Here is a 25693-nt window from a genome sequence, read left to right as displayed (position 1 = left end):
TGGGTGTGGGGGGAGCCTTGAGCTCTGTTTTCACCGTACACAAATGAGTAGCTCAATTTAGTTGCATGTTTGACAGATTACTCCGGTGAGAGAGGGAATAGGAGCGCAGCCCTGCCTCTGACGAGCCTTTTCCTAAGCGTGGCAGAGCCAGCAGAGAGCTCAGAGGGTTCTGGCTCCGAGGCCACCTCCGCTCCGTCGCTTCATGTGGAGCCTCAGTGGACTCCACTGCCTCTTCTGTAAAGGCTGCTGCCATGACTCCCAGTCTGTGGCCCCCTGCGTTCATTCCTGTTCAGCAGTCTCGGCCTCTTCTTCAGCCCCCCGCCAAGCGCAGGCCCCTGGGAGCCGGCAAGGACCGGGTCCATCTCGGCCTCCAAGGCACTGGCAGAGGACGAGCTTCCTGGGGTTGCTGTGTCCTCCAGATCTCTCAAGAGATGGAGTCCCAGCCATTCCTCAGAGCAGCTGAAGCTCTGTTTGGCCATCTTGCACACCTTGACATTAAAAAACAAAATGCAGAGACACGTTCATTCTGACCTGATAAATAGAGTTTGCTGGATAAAATCTTGGGGTGGAAGGCAGAAATGAGACAAAGAGAGCTTCTACTTAGAAGAAGCAAGTACTTGCTCATTACAGGGCAGGGAGGTTGGGCTGGATGTCTGGCGCCAGGGCAGGCTTCGTGGAGGAGGCATCGTACTACTGCTTTGCCTGAGCCTTGGCACGAGGGACTGGCATGGCCGAGAAGGGGGCAGGGAAGCATGTGGCTCCGAGGGTGGGTGGTGGTTCAGTGTGTTTGTGCTGCTGTGTGTCAGCAGTGCTGCGCTCAGGATCTTTGAAAATACGCACAAGGACCAACTGGAAGAGACAGTCACCCTGGAGGGATGCTGGCCTCCAAGCTTCCCCGGAAAACCTGGGAGTTTTCCAGAGTGAATGGACAGAGTTGGACCGAAATGTCTTGTATTGTAAATCGTGGCACGCAGAACATCTCCGCAGGGCAGGGAGGGCCACGGTGACATCCTGGAGGATCCAGGTCTAACATCTGATCCACGGAGAAAAGACGGGCAGGCGCTGCCTGGGCCAGAAGGAGCTGGGGGTGGAGGGACTCGTGGAGGGTGAGAGCATGGAGCACATGAAAGGGATTCTGGCAGAAACAAGTGCATGTGCAGAGGCTTTGGTGCATGAAGAGTGTGGTGTGTTTGGGAACGTGCGTCTGGTTCTCTAAAGCTGCAAGGGGCCTGCTAGGGGCTGGGAGGGCAGGAGAGAAGCTGCAGAGGTGGGTGGGCAGGACCCAGCCGGGAGGGCTTCAAATCGGGGAGGGGACTAGAACTTCGAACACTGAAGTGTTGGGAGCCTTCACTGTGGCTAAAGGAGCATGATTTTTGGCAACTGGGGTTTCTATAGCGATGATGAGGTTCGTTTTCTCATTCAACAAATATTTATTGAGCGCTTTCTGTGTGTGAGATACTACCCTGGGCCAAGGCTATGACCTGCTGTGCCAAGACAGACAGAGTTCCCCCAACTCCCTGGGCCTATAACCATCAAGTAAATCCTTAAATGAGCGAGTGACAGATGTGATAGGTGGCCTGAGGGAGATCCCGAGTGATACAAGAGTCAAAGGCAGTCGGGAGGACTCTCTGATGAAGTGACATTTGAAACGTGAGGCGCTAAGAGAAGCTTTCCAGGTAGAAGGACCGTGTATAAAGGCCCCACGGTGGGAAGAAGTGCGATGGGAATGAAAAACCCAGAGGGCCTGGAGCGGAACGTTGAAAGGGGCCAAAGGGACCGGGGAGGTGATGGCCTATGTTTCCTGGCATTTCACGCGTATGAAATGAGAGCTGTCCTATGCAGTCGGGTCCCATACCCTTGCCCAAAGCAGGTGAGGGGCAGTGCTCAGAGCAGAGGGATGCCTGCCACCCGGGGAGCCCATGAGGCCCCAAAATCCTCTCTGTTAGTCACACCACTTATCTGCCTGTGACCTGTGCCCCGGGAGACATAGAGAATTCAAGATAAGTTCACTCTTCCTCTTATCATATCTGGCCATCTGGCCTGGCCTCTAACTAGTTCACTTTCCCTCTAATGAGTGGCTGCCTCAGCCAGGTACAGAGCCTCTGCGTGTGCGTCCGCAGGATTCTGGGCCTACACAACCCTGACAGATTGGAGAATTAGTCCTTTGTCAGACCCCTGGCAGCGGCAACCTCATTGCCTCCTGGGCAGCGAGGAGTGAGGATCGGGTGCCCCTTCCACAGAGATCCCTCCTCCAGGCCAGTGTCAGCCCCCCACAGATGGGGACGAGGACCATGACGGGTCATACCACCTCAGCCAGCCTTACAGCCTAATTCTGGTTCCTCCTACTCACTGCTGCTCCCTTTGGGGGGTATTCCCCCATCAACATTTTGAACAGATTGGGGCTTCACTCTTTTGATCTAAGGCAGAAAACACCAGTGAAGCCCTGCTTTTTTGGGGGATATTTAGGCCAAACAAATCAATACCTGAAATCCCCAGTGCATCCTGTCTTTGCTGGATGCCGGTGGCCACTGGCTTCGTCAGGCTGCTCTAAATGCCCAGCTCTTGGGGGAAACTACCCCTAGACTAATCAGAGAACCATCCCGTCCTTCCCACCAGTGGCTGGGGAGTGGTAGAATTTTGGCTCACCCCTCCCCCTCCAGGCCTAGCTCCCTCTGTACCAAAAACCAACAGGAGAAATGCCAGCCCTGGGCCTATCTGAGCCGTAACCTCCGTGATACAGCCTGTGTAATCACTCTTGTGTGCATGTATTCAGTCTTTTGCAGTTTAATCACGTGTCGGTTCATGTATCCACCACCACAGTAAAGATACAAACAGTTCCCTCAATTAGCACACACAAGTATTCTTCTTGTCGCGCTCTTATAACCACAGCCACAGCCCTCCTGGCCTTCCTGTCACCCTATCCCCCTGGCCTCCCCACCAACCACCATCTGTTCCTGTTCCCCATCTCTACCTTTAGGTGATTTCAAGAATGTTTTATAAATGGGATTATACAGTACATAACTTTTTGAGATTGCTTTTTTGTCTCGGCATAATTTGCATGAGATTCATCCAAATTGTTGCTTATATCAATAGTTCATTTCTTTTTATTGCTGAGTAGTAGTCCATAGTCTGGATGTGCTACAGTTTGTCTCACCATTCACCCACTGAAGAACATCTAGGCTATTTCCAGTTTTTGGTGATCACAAATAAAGCTACAGTGAACATTCATGTATAAGTTTTTGTGAACATGTTACCATTTCTGTGGGATAAATGCCCAAGAGTACATTGCTAGGTTGCATGTTTAATTTTAAAAGAAACAGCCAAACTTTTTCCAGGGTGGTTATATCATTACATTTCCACTAGCAGTCTATGAGTGATTCAGTTTCTCCGCATCGTTGCCAGCATTTGGTGGTGTCACTGTGTTGTAGTTTGGCCATTCTGTCAGGTTTGTTTAGTGATAACTCACAGTGACGGATGGCTTCTGTGCCTTGTCCGCAGCCCCTGTGGCACTGGGCCTCGTTTTGGGTTTCCATTAGGCTGTCGCGTCTCCATAATTGGTAGCCCCTTGAAGGCAGGGCTTTAACCTCACTCTTGGCTCCTGCTCCTACCCTGGGCCCCGACCCTGGAAGAGGCTTCTTTCAGTCCTCACTGGGAAAAGGGCCGTTGGAGTTAAGATGCTGAAAAAAGCCACTGGATCTGACCCAGCCCCTGACAGCAAGTAGCCACAGCTATTTGAAAAGCACCGTCTGTTTCAGACAAAAAGTTCAGCATTAAGCTGGCTTTGGGCCTTTGGTGTCCCGTGCCCTGCTGTGGGACAGCCCCAGGCCAGGCTGGGAACGGGATTTAGAGATGACCCCAGCTCCCAGCCATGGCAGGTCCTGGTTTCCTGGTTTCCTATTGGTGGAGAATAGGGAGTCAGACCAGGTATGATGGAGTCTTGGGGAAGGCAGACAGAGTTTTTACACAGTGAGGGGGGGAAGGGGTGGAAATAGCAAGAGGGGGGAAGGATTAGCTGGGCCCTGAAAGATGTGTTGGTCTTTGACCAGATAGGGAGGGGGCACCCAAGTAAAGGGAACGGGGGTCAAGGGAAGGTAGAGCAGAAGGAAAGGAGCAGTAGGGGGAGGGTAGGAGGTCTCAGTGAGCCTGAAGGAAGTGAGGTCAACCATTCCTTAGCTGCCCTGACCGCCACTCTCCTGTCCCTGCCTCCCTGGGCGTGGGACAGGCTGTCACAACCTGGAGCCGCATAACTACACTGTGTAGCCCATGCCCTCGCTGGGTAATACCTGTGTGTGACTTTGAGGGGGAGGGTGTCTTTGGTCCATGCTGGTGTCCCCACTAAACTTGGCCTTGGCCTAGTGTGAGGATGGCCAGGGCCTGTGTCTGTCTTGGTCATCGCTGTGTCTGACCCTCATTCTCCTACTCCAGAAATCCTTGCTGAGGGAACAGCTGAGACCAGAGTGAGGGCCAGGTCAGGTAGGGCCTCAGACTTGAAAGGGGCTTAAGGGAGTTGGGGGCCTCACCTTCTCCCCTGCCCTCCTCTCACCCATCTGCAGGTTCGTCATGCCTAGTGGCATATAAGAAGACCCCACCACCGGTCCCTCCACGCACCACGTCCAAGCCGTTCATCTCAGTCACGGTCCAGAGCAGTACTGAGTCTGCCCAGGACACCTACCTAGACAGCCAGGACCACAAGAGTGAGGTGACGAGCCAGTCGGGCCTGAGCAACTCGTCAGACAGCCTGGACAGCAGTACCCGACCCCCCAGCGTGACACGGGGCGGAGTCACCCCAGCCTCAGAGGCCCCAGAACCACTCCCAAAACATGCAGCTCTGAAGAGTGAACAAGGGACGCTGACCAGCATCGAAACGCACTCTGAGGCCATCCCCAAAAGGAAACTGTCATCTATAGGAATACAAGTAGGGGTCCCTTTTGCACTCTGTGTCTCAGCCCGCTCCGTACACCTGCCTGTGTGTAATTACATCTGGTGGACGCCCACTAGGTCTCCTGGGCAAAAGTGGTTTGTGTATTTTGGGGGAATCGTCCCAAGTGGCCATACCAAATTCCACCCCTAATCACACCTTCCTTGAGTTCACCCACATGTGCTGCAAAATCTGCAACCGTGGGCACCTGTCCCTGTTCCTCTGATGGGTCGTCCAGTGAATGTAGTTACACTCAGCCAGCCATCTCCTGTCCGCTGTTTGTCCACTGTCTGTCTGTCCACTCCACCTTTTGCCCTGCCAGCCGACGTATGGGAGGCGGGACTGGCCTAACAGTTCTCTAATCCAAGGTCAGTTCGGGTGCGGAGGCCACAGCCCCACTTGGCAGTGGGAGCAGCATGGAGCATAGACGCGGATGGGCCAGGGGCCCAGGACCCAGGGCCCTTGAGCCATAGGGGTTGCTCGAGGGGAACTTTGCCCAGAGCCCTCTCAGGCCTTGCGGACAGGTAGGTGGTTCAAGGCACCAGGCCCGTGTCAAATTGAGAAGTGCGATGCTAACAGAGGCCTCCCTCCCTGGGAAAGGATCCAGGGCAGATAGCTCTCTAGGACCATATGACCAAAGCCAGCAGACCCTCCTCCTGGAAGCCCAGTTCACTGTGCACCCATGGCCATGGCTCACAGCAAGGCAGGATGCACCCACGTCTGCTCCACTGCTTCAGTGCGCCCCCCTGCACGCACCCAGCCTCGGTAATCTGTCTTCCATTAGCAGCGCTGGGCAGACTTGGGCCCTGCCTTGCAGTTTTCAAGAGTTATTCTAAATCCAGGGAGAGAAGACTCCCTGCCCCGGCTGGACCTCCAGACTAATGTGGAGCGCACTCAGGACAGCGGATGGCAGCGGCAGGGGGCCGAGAGCTTGTGGGCACTCAAGGTCATTGGTGGTGTGCATTGTGCCTTAGGGTTGGAAGGTATCTCCATTTCCCCAGAGCAACTGGACTTGGGCAAGTAGATGACAAAGCACTAGAATGCAGAGGAACATGGGACACAAAGGGAGACTGAATGGCCCAGACAATTTCTCGTACTTGCCTGAACCTTTTCCCCCCAAGAGGCCACTCTGGATTTCAGTTTCCGCACATATATAAGCAGAGAGTTTGCTAGTAGACGCTCTCTCTGTTTTCCGGGCTCCTTCCTCAAGGGTCCAGCCCCTGTCCTGTACAGCACTCCAGGGAGGATTCTTAGGAGCACAGAAAGTAGCCTGGTCTGTGGCCCTTGGTCCTGACCACCCAAGGTCTTTCTTTGGGCAGCCCGACCCTCTCCTTGGCCAAACCAGATGCTCTTTCCAGGCCTGAAAGTTGGGCTCAGCCTTGAGTCCTTTCACCCAGAAGTTCACACAGGGATAAGGGCTCTAGCTCTCGGGCCCATCCTGGGCTTCACCTTCCCTGGATTCACCCCACAACCCCATTCCATGCTCTCGCCCAGTGATGCTGTATTTCCTGAGCTGGCTCTTGCTGAAGGAGAAATGCACCCCCATGGCAAGGAGTCTGGTGCTTGGACCCCTGCCCTGAAAGCCTCCCTGGGCCCCTGCTGCTTCCGTGAAGCCAAGAGACTGGGGAGTCCCCAATTTCCAAGGATAACCCGACAACCTTGTCCTACCCCTTTGTGCCTCAAGTCCTAGGACAAGTGTGGGTTCTTCCTCACTCATGAGCAGTGGTGGAACGGCTGGCCTGGTTGTTCCATGGTCAGCCACCTTTGTTCCAGAAAAGAAAGGCAGGCCCAGGGCATCACTGTTGCCATGTTTCCTTCCACTTCGCAGGAGTACAGAGAAAGGGCTAGCTTTGCACTTGGCCCTTGCATTGATCCTTCTGACTGCTCCCTGAGCCCAGCCAGTGCTGAAAGTAACCTCAGCCAAGTGTGATCAAGGCCCAGAGATGGCGTCCCATAGTGTCCAGGGACTTTGGTGGCAGTTTCAAACCCAGAACTGCAGTTCAAGGTCTGCCCCTAGTACAGGCGCCTCCAGCCTGCCTTTCAGCTGCAGGGTTGGGGGAGTGATCTTTGCCTCGAGACAGCCCCACCTTCAACTACACCAGATAACGGCTGTGGCTTTGTGTGTGTGTGTTTTCTTTCTCTTTCGTTGTCCTTTCTTTTTCTTCCCTCTGATGCGTGTAAAGGAGAGGACTAGAAGGAACGGTTCCCACCTCTCGGAGGACAACGGACCCAAAGCGATCGATGTGATGGCACCCTCCTCAGAGTAGGGAAAGCCAGTCATCTCCACCCCATGCCACCTCCTGCCCACCTTCCCACCTGCCTCCGCGCGAATGAGCAGTGCCCGGCTTCACCTGGTCCAGCCTTGGGCCCACGTGCAGTGTCCGCATGCCTCGTGTTCGTCTGTCCACGCGTCTGTTTGCGTCGTTCCACTAATGTGAATTTCAGCAGCAAGTGTGGTGTTTGTTTTTTATTTTTGTCTTTGTCTCCGTGCCGTTGCTGTCGTTGTCCTTCAATAAGGTTGACTGCACTCAGCCAGTGCCAAAAGAGGAGCCCTGTCCCGCTACCAAATTCCAGTCCATCGGGGTTCAGGTAGAGGACGACTGGCGGTAAGTCGTATGGAGGTGGTGGCTGCTTCTCCCCGCTCCTCTCCCTCCCTCTGCTCTCACCTCCCCAGCGCCTTCTCCTCCCGCTCTCCCTAACCCACGCCTCCTTGCTGGATTTCTAATAACCAAGCTGGGTTTGGGGTGCGGGCTGTGGCCCAGGCATGGGAGGCTGGGCAGCCAGGCGGGCGGGCGGGCCTATGAGCACTTGCTCTGTGAGATGAATCCGCCCGCAGGGGGCCACGCCGGGCTGAGCTATGAGTTACCCCGATGTTGGTGGTCTCCCTGGCCCCACTGCAGTAAACAGGCAACCTTATGACGTTGTCCATGTGTGTGTGCGTGTGTGTGGGCGCGGGTGGGTGGGGCGAGGCCAGGGCTGAGCAGAGAATGAGACGGGGGCTGTGGGACCCGCTTCAGGCGCATGGGGAGCAGATGATGCATCCGTTTCTCTGTCTCCCGTGTGTCCGGGTCGGGGTGGCCTCTGGTCTCTGGCCCTCTTGGTGACCCTCACCTCTTCCTGTCCCCGCCCCATTCTACCCCCACCCACAGAAGCAGCGCCCCCTCTCACAGCATGTCCTCCCGACGGGACACCGACTCAGATACCCAGGATGCCAATGACTCGAGCTGTAAGTCATCTGAGAGGAGCCTCCCGGACTGTACCCCACACCCCAACTCCATCAGCATCGATGCCGGCCCTCGGCAGGTCCCCAAGATTGCCCAGATCAAGCGCAACCTCTCCTATGGAGACAACAGCGACCCTGCCCTAGAGGCCTCCTCGCTGCCCCCACCCGACCCCTGGCTGGAGACGTCCTCCAGCTCCCCCGCCGAGCCAGCGCAGCCAGGCGCCTGCCGCCGAGATGGCTACTGGTTCTTGAAGCTACTGCAGGCAGAAACAGAGCGGCTGGAAGGCTGGTGCTGCCAGATGGACAAGGAGACCAAAGAGAACAACCTCTCTGAAGAAGGTGGGTGCTGCACGGACGGCCCCAGGGGTGAGGGGAGAAGGGGTACACAGTGAGTTCTCCGGCTTCTGGCCAGACGGCCTAGGAGGCTCTAAGAAGGGAGGGCCTTTCAGGTTCTCTTGGATCAGCCGTGAACCTGCGTCTTATTTTCACTCTTTCCTTTCTTCCGTTCATCATCTACTTAGCCAAACCTTTTTCCAGAAAGGATTTGTGGCAGCAGCTACTAGTTGTATAGGCTGTGGGGTCAGCCACACCAGGGTTTGAATCCCAGCTCTTCCCTTACCAGTGAAGCGACCTTGGTCAGATTGCTCTGGGCCTCACTTTCCTTACCGTAATGTAGAGCTAATCCTACCCTCTAACTGCAACAGCATATTGGAGGATTACACATGGCAGTGCATGTAAAGGACCCAACCAAGTGTCAGACCCAGAGAAAGTGAGACCGTAGTTGTGCCTTCAGCGCTCCGTACTGAGCACCTCCTGTGTACCAAGCACTGGGATCTAACTGGGGGCCTCAGCAGGGTGTGAGGAACTATGAATGGGTGAGGCAGAATTCATCTACCTTTCCTCTTATGTTCCTATCTATACCATGCCTAGTTCTAAAAATCCCGCCGAGGAATTAGAGCTAGAAGTATGTAGGGAGCCTAGATTCACATCACAGGTGGTTGATGTATAGGAGGAGTGGTGGTTTGGAGGCAGGCCCCTGGGAAGCTCCAGGTCACGGCCCCACGAGCCACAGCCTGTGCTGGCCTGGTCCAGCCAAAGCTCCAGTTCCCACAGAATGTCCCCCTCCATAGAACGTCCGGGAAGGACAGGTGTCCAGAGTATCCAGAAGGGATGGAGCCGGCATCCCACTGACCCCTGATGGGGTAGGGCCTGAGGAAGCACCCTTTGCTGATTCGGAGAGTGCCTCAGAGTCACTGTTTTCACTGCCCGCTAGGCCCGTTCCCAGCTTTGATGTCACACGCACTGTGTGTGTATGCAGGGAACTGTCATGAGGTATATACCTAATAACTTTTGATAATAACAGTATTTAAAAATTGGAATGGAGGCAAGGATCAATGAAAACTCTGAAAGGCTTCTAACCATTCAGGCCACTGCCTACCTTCTCAGCCTTCCCCACTTTCAGCTCCATCAGCTGTATATTCTGGTACTTATATTTACTTTCATATTCATTTTTTTAATGTGATTACCTTTTATTTCATCTCTAAAATTAATCATCATTATACACTGATTTCCTGCTGTCATAGATGACTAGCTCTGTCACCTCCACCTCCTGTGCCTCACCCTCCATCTATTACATCACAGTTTTGGGTTAAGTAACAACCAGTATTTCTGTTTACTATGAACATGTAAACATTGTTCACTGCAGAGCCTAATAATATATTATGATTTCATTTTATTTTACAGTTTGTTTTCCAAGAATGAGTAGTTGCCTCATCTTTTTTTATACATTTTATTTTCTAAGCTCATATTAGTAATTTTTTTACATGTTCCACCTGATCTGCAAACCCTGCAGATGTGCAAACATATCACATCTCATGATTTTGTATTTTTCCTGGTGTCCTCTGTCTGCCCTCTGCTCTGGCCAGGCTGCTTTCTGGGCCTCCTGCCTAGCTGCTTTCCAGTGACTTCCCTTTTCGTCACCTGGGACTGCCCTTGGCCACTTTCCCATGATGGACACCCTGCTTTTTGGACCACATGGTCTTCTGCTTTCTTGGTTTCAGGCCCTCATTTTACTGGAGCACATCTTCATCTGGAGATAAACTGTTGGAAACTGCCGTGTCTTTATTCAGACCTCACATAGTTTGGCTAGGTGTGAATTTGAAAATAATAAATGTAAATTATTTATATCTGTATATAAATGTATATATAATTTATATATAAACATGAAAATAAATAAAGTTGAAAATAGTTTTCCCTCAGAATCTTAAAAGCTGTATTTTGTTAGTTTCCATTACTTGTACTGAAAAGTTTCTTGCCATTGCAGTTCTCAGTCCTTTGTATTTGTTTATCTTTGGAAGCTGTGAGGATCTTCACTTCACTTCTCTGGTGAAATTTCTGTGATGTGCCGTGAAATTAGTCTTTGTCCATTTATTGTGCCAGTAGTGACTAGGCCATTTCTGTGTGGAGGCTCAGGTCTTCCATTTCTGAGAATAGACTTGCATTAATTTTTTTTAAATAATCTCCTCGGGGCAGCCGGTTAGCTCAGTTGGTTAAAGCGCGGTACTCTTATAATAAGGTTGCTGGTTCGATCCCCCCATGGCCCACTGTGAGCTGCACCCTCCACAACTAGATTGAAACAACTTCTTGACTTGGAGCTGATGGGTCCTGGAAAAACACACTTAAAATACATAAAATAAAATAAAAAATCTCCTCACTTCATTTGTCTTCTCTCTCTGAAATTCTTGTCACTCCGATGTTGGACCTGCTGGAATGATCCTCAGTCTCTGTTCTTCTCTTCCTCGTTATCTACTTGTTGTCTCTTTCTGGAAGCCTTTTTCTTTTTCTTTTTTCCCACGTTATAACAACTTCATTGAAATATAACTCACGTGCCCTAAGATTCACCCCTTGAAAGTGTACAGTTCAGTGGCAGGTTAGCCCACACACAGGGTGCACCCATCGCTACTACCTAATTTCAGAACATTGCCATCACTCCAAAAAAGAAACCCCATAAGCAGTCACTCCTCCCCGCTAGCTCTTAGCAACCACTAATTCTGTCTCTGTGGATTTGCCTGTTCTGGACCTTTATGTAAATGGAATCATACAATAACGTGGTATTGTGTCTGGCTTCTTTTGCTTTACATAATGTTTTCAAGTTTCATCTGTGTTGTAGCATGTATCAGTATTTAATTTCTTATTGCTGAATAATATTTTCTGTATACATTTCATCTGTTGGTGGACATTTGGGTTGTTTCCATTGGGGGGCTACTATGAATAATGCTGCTGTGATCATTTGTGTGCAAGTTTTTATGTGGATATATGTTCATTTCTTTTGGATATATACCTAGGAGTGGAATTGCTGGGTCATTTGGTAACTCTACACTTACTTTTTTGAGGAACCTGTCAAACTGTTTTCCACAATGGCTGCACATTTAACATTCCCACCATCAATATATGAGGGTTCTAATTTCTCCACATCCTGATCAGCGCTTAACAATTTTTATTGGTCTTTCTGATTACAGCCATCCTAGTGAGTATGAAGTGATATCTCATTGTGGGTTTGATTTGTATTTCCCTGATGGCTAATGGTGTTGAGCATCTTGCATGTGTTTGTTGGGGGAACCTATTTACAGTTTTTCTTGACTCTCCATATAAGAGCTCTTTCTTATTGTTCCTTTTTCATAACATTTTGTTCTTGTTTTATGGATAATCTCCTACCTCTCTGAGACTTACATATATTTTTTTAACTTTTCATTTGATCCTGTGTTGTCTCTTGTTTCCTTTAAGTTCCTTTTTTCTATTTGTCTTTTGGATTGGAGGCTTTCCTGGAATGTCCAGTGATCTTTGGTTGTTTATTCATATTTAAAAGTGAGGATTGACTCAGGAGTAAGAAGGGGTGAAGCAGGAGATTGCTGCTTTTGTTCTAAGCCTAGTGGTTCCACTTGGTTTTTAATTTTATGATTTAAGTTAAAATAAAATTTAATTTTAGAGTTTCCAAAAACTATGTAAAGCAATAAAAATAGCAAAAGTCATGGTAATATGCTGGTATGTTAGTTATATATGGTAATAACATCAAAGATGAAGAAATCATTATTTAAGCATCAGGATCAAAACTCCTTAATAGCAGGATGAAAGCTATTATGAATAATGCTGTGTTCAACTCTTCTTAGTATATACCTAGCAGAATTTCTGGACCACATGGTAGGTTTATGTTTAACTTTTTTCATTTTTTTTATTGTGATAAAATATATATAACAAAAAAATTGCCATTTTAATCACTATTAAATGCATAAATCAGTGGCATTACTTACATTCACAATGTTGCTTATCACCAACATTTATTTCCAAAACTTGTGCATCACCCTAACAGAAATTACGTACCCATTAAGCAATAACTCCCCCGCCTCCACCCAGCCCCTGTAACCTCTAATCTCCTTTCTGTCACTGTGAATTTGCCTATTCTAGATATTTCATATAGGCGGGATGTTAGTTTGTCCTTTTATGTTTGGCATGTTTTCAAGGTACATCCATGTTGTAGCATATATTAGAACTTCTTTCCTTTTATGGCTAAATAATACTTCCATTATATGTAGTTATTATATGTAGATATTTTGTTTATCCATTCATCTGTTGATGGACACTTGGGTTGTTTCTACCTTTGACTATTATGAATAATGCTTCATAAAGAACATTGGCATTCAAGTATTTGTTTCAGTCCCTGTTCTCAATTCTTTGGAATATATATACCTGGGAGGAGAATTGCTGGGTCATATGGTAATCTATGTCTATTTTTGAGGAACCCCCAAACTGTTTTCCACAGTGGTTGCACCATTTTACATTCCACCAGCAAGACGCAAGGGTTCCAGTTTCTCCACATCCTTGCGAACAATTATTATTTCCCATTTTTTAAAAATATTATAGTCATTATAGTAGGTATGAAGTGGTATCTCGTTTTGATTTGCATTTCCCTAATGACTGATGTTGAGCATTTTTAATGTTCTTATTGGTCATTTGGATATCTTCTTTAGGGATAGCTAATCAAATCTTTTTCCCACTTTTTAATTGGGTTTGTCTTTTTGTTGTTGAGTTGTAAGAGTTCTTTATTCTGGATGATAGACCCTCATCAGATGTATGATTTGCAAATATTTTCTCCCATTCTGTAGGTTGTCTTTGCACTTTCTTGATAGTATCCTTTGATGCACGAAAGTTTTTAATTTTGATAAAGTCCAAGTTTTCTATGTCTTTTATTGCTGTATTTCCACTAATTTTTTAAGTTATGAACATATATTAAAAATTAAAATTAGGATAAAAAGATTGAGTCACCAAGAAGCTAATATGTAGCTCTGTGTAGGCAGGGCTTGTTGAAAGGTAGGCTTCTATGGACACCTCAAAAATTGGTTTTAAATAAAGTAAAAATTATATCAAGATAACAAAGGAAACCAATTACATTAATGTACAGTTATCAAAATATTAAATAAATTTGTGATATAGTAATGTGCATTTCTTTGTTAAGGCATTAAATAACAATGTCTAGCAGTCAGTCTAATTGCTTCAATTTGAAAGTATTGATGACAGTAAATATTTCAAGATAACTATGACTACTGTAATGTGACATGAAATCTGTGATTTCTATCAATGACAAAGTGACAGGTACTGCTAACATTAAAGTGGTTTGTTGCCAACCTAAGTTTAAAGATATCCTGCTCAAGGGTGATAGGGTGACAAACTGGCCCTTTCCACAGAAGAAGACCTTGATTGAAATGTCACTGTCTTCTCTGGAGTCCTTCAGGAAACAATCCACTAGTTTCTCTAGAGGGCAGTGTTTTCTCATTTTATTGCTTGGCTTTTAAAAATTAATGTTTTTATCACTATAATTTTAATTGATAGGTTCATATCTGTTGATCTTTTGTTTTTCACTTTTTAAAATTTTTTATTGTGGTAAATAAAATACACAACATTTGCCATCTTACCCATTTTTTAAAAAAAAAATTTTAACTTTTTTTTTTATTAAGTGTGTTTTTCCATGATCCATAAGCTCCAAGTTGTTTCAATCTAGTTGTGGAGGGCGCAGCTCACAGTGGCCCATGCGGGGATCAAACCAGCAACCTTGGTGTTATGAGCACCGCACTCTAACCAACTGAACTAACCTGCCACCCCCGCCTTACCCATTTTTAAATGTACAGTTAGAGGTATTAAATACTATGCATTCATACTCTGCAGCCATCGCCACCATCCCCTTAACACTTTTCATGTTGTAGAACTGAAACTGTAGACTCATTAAACACTAACTCTCCATTCCCCCTCCCTGCAGCCCCTGGCAACCACCATTATACTTTGTCTTTTTTATTTGTACTGACTTAAGTACCTCATATAAGTGGAATTGTACAGTATTTGTCTTTTTGTGATTGTTTTATTTCATTTAGGCCATGACCTCAAGTTTCTTCCATATTATAGCATAGAATTTCCTTCCTTTTTAAGGCTGAATAACATTCCATTTTATGTATGTATGTACCACATTTTGCTTATGCATTCATCTGTCAGTGGACACCTGGGTTGCTTCCGTGTTAGCTATTATGAACAATGTTGCTATGAACATAGCAGTGCACAAATACCTCTTTGAGACTCTGCTTTTAATTCTTTTGGGTATATACCCAGAAGTGGAATTGCTGGATCGTACAGTATTTTTAATTTTTTTGAGAAACCACTGTACTGTTTTCCATAGCAGCTGTACCATTTTACATTCTCACCAACAGTAAACAAAGCTTCCTCCATATCCTCACCAACATTCTTTTCTGATTTTTATTTTTTATATATCCATCCTAATGCGTGTGAGGCGGTATCTCATAGTTTTGATTTGCATTTCCCTAATGATTAGTGATGTTGAGCATCTTTTCATGGGCTTGTTGGCCATTAGTATATCTTCTTCGGAGAAATGTCTATTCAAATCTTTTGCCCATGTTAAATCGGGTTTTTTTTTGTTGTTGAGTTTTAGATCTCTATATATTCTTAATATTAATTCCTTATCAGATATATGATTTGCAAATATTTCTTCTCATTCTGTGGGTTGCCTTTTTTACTCTGTGGATTGTGTCTTTTGATGCACAAGAATTTAAAATTTTCATGAAGTCCAATTTGTCTATTTTTTCTTTGTTACCTGTGCCTTTGATGCCATATCCAAGAAATTGTTGCCAAATCCAATGTCATGATGCTTTTCTCCTATTTTTTCTCCTATATTTTCTTCTATTGTTTTAGGACTTATATTTAGGTCCTTGATCCATTGAGTTAATTTTTGTATGTAGTTTTAGATAAGGGCACAGCTTCATTCTTTTACATGTGAGTATCATGTTTTCCCAGCACCATTTGTTGAAAAGACCTGTCCATTCCCCCATTGAATGGTCTTGGCACCCTTGTCAAAAGCCATTTGGCCACATACGTGAATTTCTGGGCTCTTTATTCCATTGGCCTATTTGTCTCTTTATTCCAGTACCACACTGTTTTGATGACTGTAGCTTTGTAGTAAGTATTGAAATCAGGAAGTGCAAATCCTACTTTATTCTTCTTTCTCAAGATTGTTTCAGCTATTCGAGGTCCCTTGAGAATACATATGAATTGTAGGGATGGATTCTTTTCTCTTTTCTATAAAAAAGTCATTGGGATTTTGATAGGATCACACTGTCTCTGTAGGTCACTTTGGGTGGTATTGACATTTTAACAATATTGTCTCCCTGTCCATGAACATGGTTTCCATTTATTCCATTTATTTTAATTTGTTTTAGCAGTATTTTGTAGTTTTCATTGTACAAGTCTTTCTCCTTCTTGATAAGTTAATTCCTAAATATCTTATTCTTTTTGGTACTATTGTAAATGAAATTTTGTTTTAATTGTTTGTGTATAGAAATGTAGCTGGTTTTTGTGTTGACTTTATATCCTGCTACTTTGCTGAATTCATTTATTAGCTCTAAATATTTTTGTGAAATATTTAAGGTTTCCTACATATAAAATCATGTCATCTCCAAACAGAGATCATTTCACTTCTTCCTTTTCCAATTTAGATGGCATTTATTTGTTTTCTTGCCTAATTGCTCCGGCTGGAATTTCCACTGCTATGTTGAATAAAAGTGGTGAAAGCAGGCATCCTTGCCATGTACCTGATCTTAGAGAAAACACTTTGTCTTTCACCATTGATTGTGGTGTTCACTGTGAGTTTTTCATATATGGCTTTTTTATTATGCTCAGGTAGTTTCCTTCTATTCATATTTTTTGTGTGTTTATATCATAGAAAAGTGTTTATCAACTGCTTTCTCTGCATCAGTTTAGATCAGGGGTGTCCAAACTGCGGCCCACGGGCCAACTGCAGCCCGCAATCCATTTTTAATTGGCCCACAGCAAATTCCAAAAATATATTTAGTTTACTTAAATAAACCAGGTGAGGCAATACATACTTTACCTCGAGTGAGTGGCCCAGCTGTTTGTGTATTTTACCGCATATGGCCCTTGGTGAAAAACGTTGAAAAAAGTTTGGACACCCCTGGTTTAGATGATCATGTGAGTTTTTCCTTCATTTTGTTGATGTAGTGTATTACATTGATCAATTTTTATATGTTGAACCACCCTTGCGTTCCAGGAATAAATCCTACTTTGTCATGGGATTGTGCATGCTGCTGAATTCTGCTTGCTAGTATTTTGTTGAGGTTTTTTTGCATCAGTATTCATAAGGGATATTGGTCTGTAGTTTTCTAGTAGTGTCTCTGTCTGGCTTTGGTATCAGGGTAATACTGGTTCATAAGAATGAGTTGGCGTGGCCGGTTAGCTCAATTGGTAAGAGCACGGTGCTCTCAACAACAAAGTTGCTGGTTCGATCACCACATGGGCCACTGTGAGCTGCACCCTCCACAACTAGATTGAAACAACTACTTGACTTGGAGCTGTCCTGGAAAAACATACTTAAAGTTTTTAAAGTTAAAAAAAAAAAAAAAAAAAGAATGAGTTAGGAAGTATTCCCTCTTCAAGTTTTTGGAAAAGTTTGAGAAGGTTGTATTAGTACTTTAAATGTTTGGCAGAATTCACCAGTGATGCCATCAGATCCAGGGCTGTTCTTTGTTAGGAGATTTTTGACTACTAATTCAATCTCCTTACCAGTTACAGATTTATTCAGATTTTCTATTTCTTTGTGATTTAGTCTTGGTAGGGTTTGTGTTTCTAGGAAAATGTCCATTTCATTTACGTTTTCCAATCTGTTGCCATACAGTGGTTCATAGTACTCTTATAATCCTTTTAATTTCTGTAGAATTGGTAGTCAAGTCCTCACTTGTACTTCTGATTTTAGTAATTTGAATGTTTTTTTTTTCCTTAGTCTGGCTAGCTAAAGTTTGTCCATTTTGTTGAGTTTTTCAAAGAAACAACTTTTGGTTTTGTTGATTTTTTTATTTTCCTATTATTTTTCTAGTTTCTATTTCATTTATCTCTGCTCTAACTTTTATTATTATTTCTTCTGCTAGCTTTAGGTTTAGTTTGTTCTTTTTTTTGTAATTTTTTCCCCCTTCTTCCACCTCCCCGTCCCACCTCCGGTTCAAGCCGTTGTTTCTCAGTCTAGTTGTGTAGGACACAGCTCCCTGGCCCTTGCTGGTATTATGAGCCTTGCGCTCCGCACCGACTCTGGTCGGCCACTCACAGCAGCTCTTGCTGGCTGTCGTCCACTCACGCTGGCTGCCAAGCACACGGTAGCCCATGGCAGCAGCTCACGCCAAACTCCTGCTGCTCACCGCAGCCCAGCTCCAGGCAGAGCTGTTGTTCACAATCTTAGCTGTGGAGGGCGCAGCTCACTGGCCCATGTGGGAATCAAACTAGCGACCTCAGTGTTAGGAGCACCGTGCTCCAACCACCTGAGCCACCGGGCTGGCCCTGTTCTTCTTTTTATAGTTCCTTAAGTAGTAGTAAGGTTATTTAGGTTGTTGATTTGAAACCTTTCTTCTTTTTTACACTTGATTTTAACCAAAAAGCTGACAAGCAACGTCTTCCTTGTTTTTTAATGTAAGTATTTATAGGTCTAAGTTTTACCCCCTTAGCACTGCTTTTGCTGTATCTCATAGGTTTGGTATGTAGTGCTTTTGTTTTCACTCATTTCTAAGTATTTTCTGTTTTCCCTTGTGATTTCTTCTTTGATCCACTGGTTTTTCAAAAGTGTGTTAATTTCCACAATTTTGTGAATTTTCCAGTTATCCTTTTGTTATTGATTTCTAACTTCATCCCATGTGGTCAGAGAAGATACTTTGTATATCTATCTTTTAAAAAATCTATTGAGACTTAATTTGTTGCCTACTGTATCATCTGTCCTGGAAAACGTCCTATGAATACTTGAGAAGAATGTGTATTCTGTTATTGCTGGGTAGAGTGTTCTGTATGTGTCTGTTAGATCTGATTAGTTTATTGTGTTGCTTAAGTCCATTATGTGAGTGGGGTGTTGAAGTCTCCCACTGTTATTGTAGAGCTATTTCTCTCTTCAGTTCTGAAGCTTTTGCTTCATATATTTGTATGGTCTGTCATTAGGTGTGTATGTTTATACTTGTATCTTCTTGCTGTATTGAAAGTACCATTGATTCTTAAGAACACTTTCTGTATTCCAATGGCATAGAGAATTTTCCATGGTTTCAAAGTTTTGTGTGTTTTTTCATATGTACATGTTTAATCCATCTGCAGTTTATATTTGTACATTGTAGGATCTCATTTTATTTTGTTTATATGGAAAGCCAGGTGTCTTTTTATATGGGAAGCCAGTTATTGAAGTCTCTACTTTCCTCACTGATTAGTAATGCTAGTCAGTCATAACCTCTGCCAGATTTCCATGTACACAGGGGTGTGTTTCTGGGTTCTATTCTGCCGTAGCGCTTTTTGTCTATTTCTGTGTTTAATACAACTTTTAATTACCATAGCTTTATAACATGCCTTGGTATCGAATAGAGTGAATCCTTCTTCCTTATTCTTTTTGTCTAAAAAAGAAAACTCTACTTATATCTTCATTCTTCCAAGACTAACTTTAGAATTAGTATATCAAGTTCCTCAAAAAAAATTTTCTGGGACATTGACTGGAAATAGTTTATAGATTAATTTGGGAAGAACTCATACCTATAAAATATTGCATCTTCTTACCTATGAATAAAGTTTATATTATCTCTCCATTTATTCACATCTCCTTTATATCCTTCTATTCAAGTTTATTCAAGTTTGATTAATTTGTATGTGAAGGTCCTACATATTTTTTACTAGGTTTATTCCTTGGTAGTTTATAGTTTTTGTTTTGATACTAAAATGAATTTTTTTAATATTTGTATATTCCAATTAGTTATTGCTAGTAGATGTTTGATCCTTGTATGTTGATCTTGTGTCCAACAACCTGTATAATTCAGTTCTCTTGGATTCATATCATAAATGATCATACTGTCTGCTAAAATGGCACTTGTGTGTCTCTTTCTAATCTTACTGTGTCTCATGCATATCTTGTCTAACTGCAAGAGCTACAGAGCATCGTGGAATAGTAGGAAGAAAGCAGCATCCCTCCCTTGCTGCTGACCTTCATTCATGCAGCGAACAGTTACTGGATACCCACCAGATGCCAGGCCCTGTGCTAGCTTCTGGGGTTTAGCAGTGAACAAAACAAAGTCCCTGCCTGCGTGGAGCTTATAGTCTCATGGGGAGAGACAGAAAATAACCAAATAAACAAGTAAACATATAATATATAAGACAGTTCGATGTGCAACAGATCAACTAAAGCACACTAAGAGCCGGGTAATGAGTGCTGCAGGGGTGGACGCAGTGTTGCTGGCCCACGTAGGGAGGTCAGGGAAGGTCTCCCTGATCAGCTGATCCTGGAGCAGAAACCGGAAGGAAGGGAGAGAGGTCTTAGAGATCTGGAGATCAGAGGTAAGGGCAGGAGCAGAGAACCCCTGTGGTGGGCAAGTGTTTGGCATGTTCCAGGCCTGGGGAAGGTGGCCGGTGTGGCTGCAGCAGTGAGTGAGCAGGAGGACAGAGGACATCAGAGTGGCACTCCAGATCACAGAGGCCTCAGAAGTGTTATGAAAGCCTTGGCTTTTACTCCCAGAAGAACTGGGAGGGCTGCAACTTGACATTCTTTTTAAAAGGATCAATCTGATTTCTCAAAGGAGAGTAGAGGGAGAGACACAAGTGGAAGTTGGGAGATGAGTCAGGAGGATATAACCATAATCTGGGTCAGAGAAGTTGGTGGCCATGGAGCATTTAAGGGAGGGTCCGATTCTGGATATATTGGGAAGGTAGAGCAGGATTTCCTGATGGATTGGGTATGACGTAAGAGGGAAAGGAGTCAAAAAATGGCTTGGATTCTGAGTGACGAAAAGGATGAAGTTGCCCCTGAGCTGGGGAGAGCAGAGTAGACAGGTGTCAGGAGGAAAGTCAGGAGCTGCGTTGTGAACATCTTAACACGTTGCATACGGCGGGGTTTAAATCCCTCGTGAAGATTCTTGTGATCCGTACGCAACGTGTTAAATTTGACGATATCATTAGGTGTCAGAGTGGAGACCCCACGCAGGCAGTTGGACATATAGGAGTCTGGGGAGAGGTCCAGGTTGAAGATTATATTTGGGAGTCGTCAGAGTATAGATAAGGCCAAAAATGAGGAGAAAATGAGTAGAGAAGAGACATAATGCAAGGACTGAGCTCCCAAACACTAATACTTCATGGTGGGAAGGGAGGAGTGGCCAGTGAGATGCAAAAAGGCCGCTGGAACCCAACGGAATAAGAGTTTCAGGAAACGAGACTCAACTGTGTCACATGCTGCTACTGGTGAGGACATCACTGCAGTGACAAGTAGGAGGAGGCTTAGGTTTAAGCAGACACCTGAAATGGCCATCCAGGCGGGTGCAGGGCCACCGAGAGGAGGCTGCAGAGGGAGGAAAGGAGTGAAGCAGGAACGTGTTAATCCAAAAGATCAGCTCGTTTTTTATTGTTTTGTGTTTAGGGAATGTGACTATACCACACCACGTTCTATATGATGGTGAGTTTGTCCATTTCTCCTTAAAGGATGTTAAATTTTACTTTATGTTATTCTGAAGATATCTCAGATGCATCAAGTTTGGAATTGTAATATTCCTAGTGAATGTTTTGTGATTCATTTGCTCTGGTTTTCCAGACATGTATTTGTGTTTTGCCTTAAAGCCTTATTTTATGTGTTAGGAGTACTGCTGTGCCAGCTTTCCTTTGGTTAGTGTTTTGCTGGTATAATGCCTGTTTCCATCCTTTTACTTTCAGCCTGTCACTGTCCTTATCATCATGTCTCTTAACAATCAGCATATACCTGGATTTTGTGTTTTGTCTTTATTTCAGAAGTAGACAGTGTAGTCCATTTACAATGGGATTTCTATATATTTTGGTTTATTCTTACCAAAATATATTATTTCTATATATTTCGGTTTATTATACTTTATTCTTTTACTTTATGGTATTTGTTCTACTTTTTTAAGGTTTATTTTTTCCTTCTTTTCTTGCCTTCTTTTGGATTAAGCATTCCTCTCCCCATTACCTTTACTAGATTTGAGGCTGTATTAATTGGTTTAGGTTTGCATATAAATAACATTAAAAAAAAGAGTAGTTTGAACAAGACTGTTTCTTTAAAGTTCAAGAATGTCTGCGATAGTAAAGCTAGAGCTCCAGACTTCCTTTTTCTTGAGGTTTGATGTCATAATTGGCTACTATGCACAAAGTCTTCTCATTCTTCAAAGTGGCTGCTGGATTTCACCAGAATCCCAACAGCATTCCAGCCAGCAAAGGAACCAGTAGCAAAAAAGAGCAAGCTGGCCCCACACATCACTTCAGCCTCTACCCCTTTGACCAGAATTTAAACATATAGCTACTTACTATCTTGTGAGGGAACCTAGGAAATACTTGATTACAGGCTGCTATGTGTGCAGTTAAAAATGGAAGGTCCCCACAGATCACTTGTTTTCAGAAGCCTGTGCTGTGCTTAGTAGATAAGAGTGTGTACATCACAGAGGTGTGATATGATGCTAACTAACAACAGAGGTCCTTATTCTAATTCTGATTCTGGTGGAACTTGTTATATTTTGCATACCGTAGCTCACATTTTCCATTTGATAATACTTCATCCCAGAAAATTTACATTAAGAAATTTCTGTGTTTTCACTTCATCTGAATAGAGTTTCTGTTTGACATGAAGAAAAAAAGAATCAAAAGTTCTAAGAGAAAAGTAGAAAAAAATATTGAGGACAACTAGCCGTCTCTGCCACAGACGCTATATACCATATTTCTATTCTTAAACCCTTAAAATTTAACATGAAGTTACTCAACATCTTTACCTTTCTGCCAAATAACACAAGAATCTTAAAATATGATTAATCTTATTGTTAAAACCTGACGAATAATAATTATTATGATTTTCAATTTGTAATTATGATAATTATAGTTATTTATTTAGGTTTATCTATATGTGTATTGTTTTCTTTGCTCAACCTTCCTTCTCATATCTCATCTCCTCCTTCTTGGATCATTTTCTTTGCTGAGTACATTCTTTAGAACTTCCTTTAGTGAGTACCTGAGAGTTGACATTAACTCTATATTTATCTGACAATCTTTATTTTGCTCTCATTCTTCTTGTTAACCTTTATTTTTATTGTGAAGTACATATGCAAAGAGTAGACAGCATAAAGAAAAATAAAAAGAACATTCATGTACCCACCACCTGTTTACAAAGTAGATGTTGCCAATATCTTTGAAGTCCGGTGATACCATCTTCTTCTGCCACAGCAGTAAGCGCTGTCCTGAATTTTGTGTGAATTATACCTTGCTTTTTTTTAAATACGTGCATCCCTAAGGTATATATTGTTTAGTTTTGACTCTTTTTAAAATTTGTATTAATTGAAGCATAACGTATGTATTTTTCTGAGATTTGCCTTTTGTTATTCAACGCTGTTTTTGAGATTCATCCATGTAAATGCCTGTACCTGTAGTTCATTCTTCTCATTGATATGTACCGTCCCACCATGTAAACATGCTATTGCTTATCCATTCCACTCATGAGCATTTGAATTGTTTCTAGTTTTTGGTTGTGAGCAATTTTTTATAACAGTGTTGAGATATAATTTACATACCATAAAATTCAGTCCTTTAAAATATACAATTCAGTGGTTTTTAGTATATTCACAGCATTGTGCAAACATCATTGCTACCTAATTTTGGAACATTTTCATCACCCCAAAAAGAAACCTTGTACTAATTTAGCCATCATTCCCTTTCTCTCTCTTCCCTCAGCTCTAGGCAAACACTAGTCTACCTTATTATTTATAGATTTGCCTGTTCTGGATATTTCATATAAATGGAATCATACAATATGTAGCCTCTCTTGTGTTTGATTTCTTTAACTGAGCATAATGTTTTTGAGATTTATCCATGTTGTAGCATGTATTGGTACTTCATTCCTTTTTACTGCTGAATAATATTCCATTGTATGGGTGTATTGCATTTTGCTTATCTGTTCATCAGTTGTATCTACTTTTTGGCTATTAGATATTCTTTGAAACACAAATGTTTGATTTTAGTGAAGTCCAATTGGTTTTTTCTTTCGTCATGTGTGCTTTTGTGTCAAGTCTGAGAAACCATTGCCTAATCCCGGGTCATGAAGGTTTACTCCTGTTTCCTTCTAAGAGTTTTATCGTTTTAGCTATTACATTGAAGTCTGTGATCCATTTTGAGGTAATTTTCATATATGGTGTGAGGTATGGGTCCACCTTCCTTCTTTTACATTTGGATATTCACTTGTCCCACCATCATTTGCTAGAGACTATTCTTTCCCCGTTGAGTGGTCTTGGTACCCTTGTCAAAAATCAGTGGACCATAAACATAAGGATTTATTTCCAGACTCTCAAGTCTGTTCCATTGCAGTGATATACATGTGTATACTTACATCAGTACCACACTGTCAGGATTACTCTAGCTTTGTAATATGTTTTGAAATTGGGAAGTGTGAAGCCTCCAACTCTATTCTTCAAATAAAAATACAAATAAAAGTTGTTGATGGACAGCTCTCAGGTTCTATAATAACTAAAGAAAGTTCTAATCATTCTTGCATTTCCATAGTAATTTTAAAATCATCTTGTCAATTTCTGCAAAAAAGGCAGCCAGGTTTTTATTTTGACAGGGACAGTGTTAAATCTAATTCAATGTGAGGGGCATTGTCACCTCACCATTAAGTCTTCTGATCTATGAACAGGGAATATCTTTCCATTTATTTGGGTTTTTAAATTTTTCTTTCCCTTTCTTTTGTTTCTTTTGTTAAATTTATCCCTAAGTATTTTATTCTTTTTGATACTATTGTAAGAGAAATTGTTTTCTTAATTTAATTTTAAGATTTGCATTGTTAGTGTACAGAAATACAATTGATATTTATATATTGATCTTGTATGCTGCTACCTTGCCGAACTTGTTTATTAGTTCTAAGTCTTTTTGTGTGTGGGGGTGGGGGGAATCCCTTAGGATATCTTACATACAAGATCCTTTCATCTGAGAATAGAGATGGTTTTATTTTTTTCTTTCCAATCTGGATTCCTATATTTTGTTTTTTGCCTAATGGCCCTGGCTCCAATATAATATTGAATAGAAGTAGAAGAGCACACATCCTTCTTTTTGTATCATTCCTGATCTTGGGGAGAAATCATTCCGTCTCACACCATTAAGATGTAAGCTGCGGGTTACCCTGTCTCCAGTGTACACATAGCGGAGTTCTCTAAGGTATGTACTAGGAGTGGAAATGCTTGGCAATAGGGTATGCATATGTTCAGATTTACAAGAACTATCAAACTGTTTTCCAAGGTGATTATATCAATTTATTATTACCTCAGCACTCTGAGAGGACCCAGTGCCCTACAACTTTACTTATAAATATGAAGTAGTGGTTATAATTTGCATTTCGTTGGTTACTAATGACATTGAGCATATTTTCACCTATTAGCCATTTATGTTTCTTCCTCTGTGAAAGGCCTCTGACGTTTTTTACTCATTTTTCTGTTGTCTTTTTCTTATTGCCTCATAGGTGATCTTTATATATCTGACTCTGGAAACTTTGTCAATTATATGTATTGTAAATATCTTCTCCCAGTTTGTGACTTGTCTTTTATGATTTATTTTAAATGAGCAGATATTCTTGATTTTAATGTAGTTAAATTTATCACTCTTTTCCTTTATGGTTTGTACTTTTTTGTATCTTAAGAAATCTATCCTCCCAAAGTCAAAAGGATATTTTACTGTTTTCTCGTAACAGTTTTCAAGTTTTGTCTTCCACATTTAATTCCTTGATCCCTTGGAATTGATTTGTCTGCATGGAGTGAGATAGGACTCTCTTAATTTTTTCTTATTGGATAATAATATATTAAAATGTTCATCCTTATCCTATTGATATGCAATACAGTTCTGACAAATAATCAGGTTTCCTACGCAAGTGGCCCTGTTTCTGAGCTTTCTATTCTGTTCATTAGTCTATCCCTAGGTCCAAATCATATTTTCTTCTTTGTTGTAAG

General features: G+C 43.2%; 1 protein-coding gene across 12 annotated transcripts in view; it reads left to right on the top strand.

Moving 5' to 3' along the window:
- DLGAP4 (DLG associated protein 4) overlaps nt 1–25693 on the top strand; it is a 234063-nt gene that overhangs the window by 196505 nt on the left and 11865 nt on the right. For 8 of the 12 annotated variants that reach the window (XM_074317780.1, XM_019732757.2, XM_074317779.1 and 5 more), the window contains 3 exons: nt 4554–4915; nt 7436–7524; nt 8068–8480. In XM_074317780.1, the coding sequence (XP_074173881.1) occupies nt 4554–4915; nt 7436–7524; nt 8068–8480 (864 nt within the window). Of the gene's footprint in view, nt 1–4553; nt 4916–7101; nt 7182–7435; nt 7525–8067; nt 8481–25693 lie in introns of those variants that run through there. The other 4 variants (XM_074317784.1, XM_074317781.1, XM_019732775.2 and 1 more) reach the window with 2 other exon arrangements.

Source organism: Rhinolophus sinicus, linkage group LG13 (genome assembly GCF_036562045.2).
Source record: "Rhinolophus sinicus isolate RSC01 linkage group LG13, ASM3656204v1, whole genome shotgun sequence".
In the NCBI taxonomy this organism is placed as follows: domain Eukaryota; kingdom Metazoa; phylum Chordata; class Mammalia; order Chiroptera; family Rhinolophidae; genus Rhinolophus; species Rhinolophus sinicus.
This window is presented reverse-complemented; position numbering and strand designations above follow the sequence as displayed.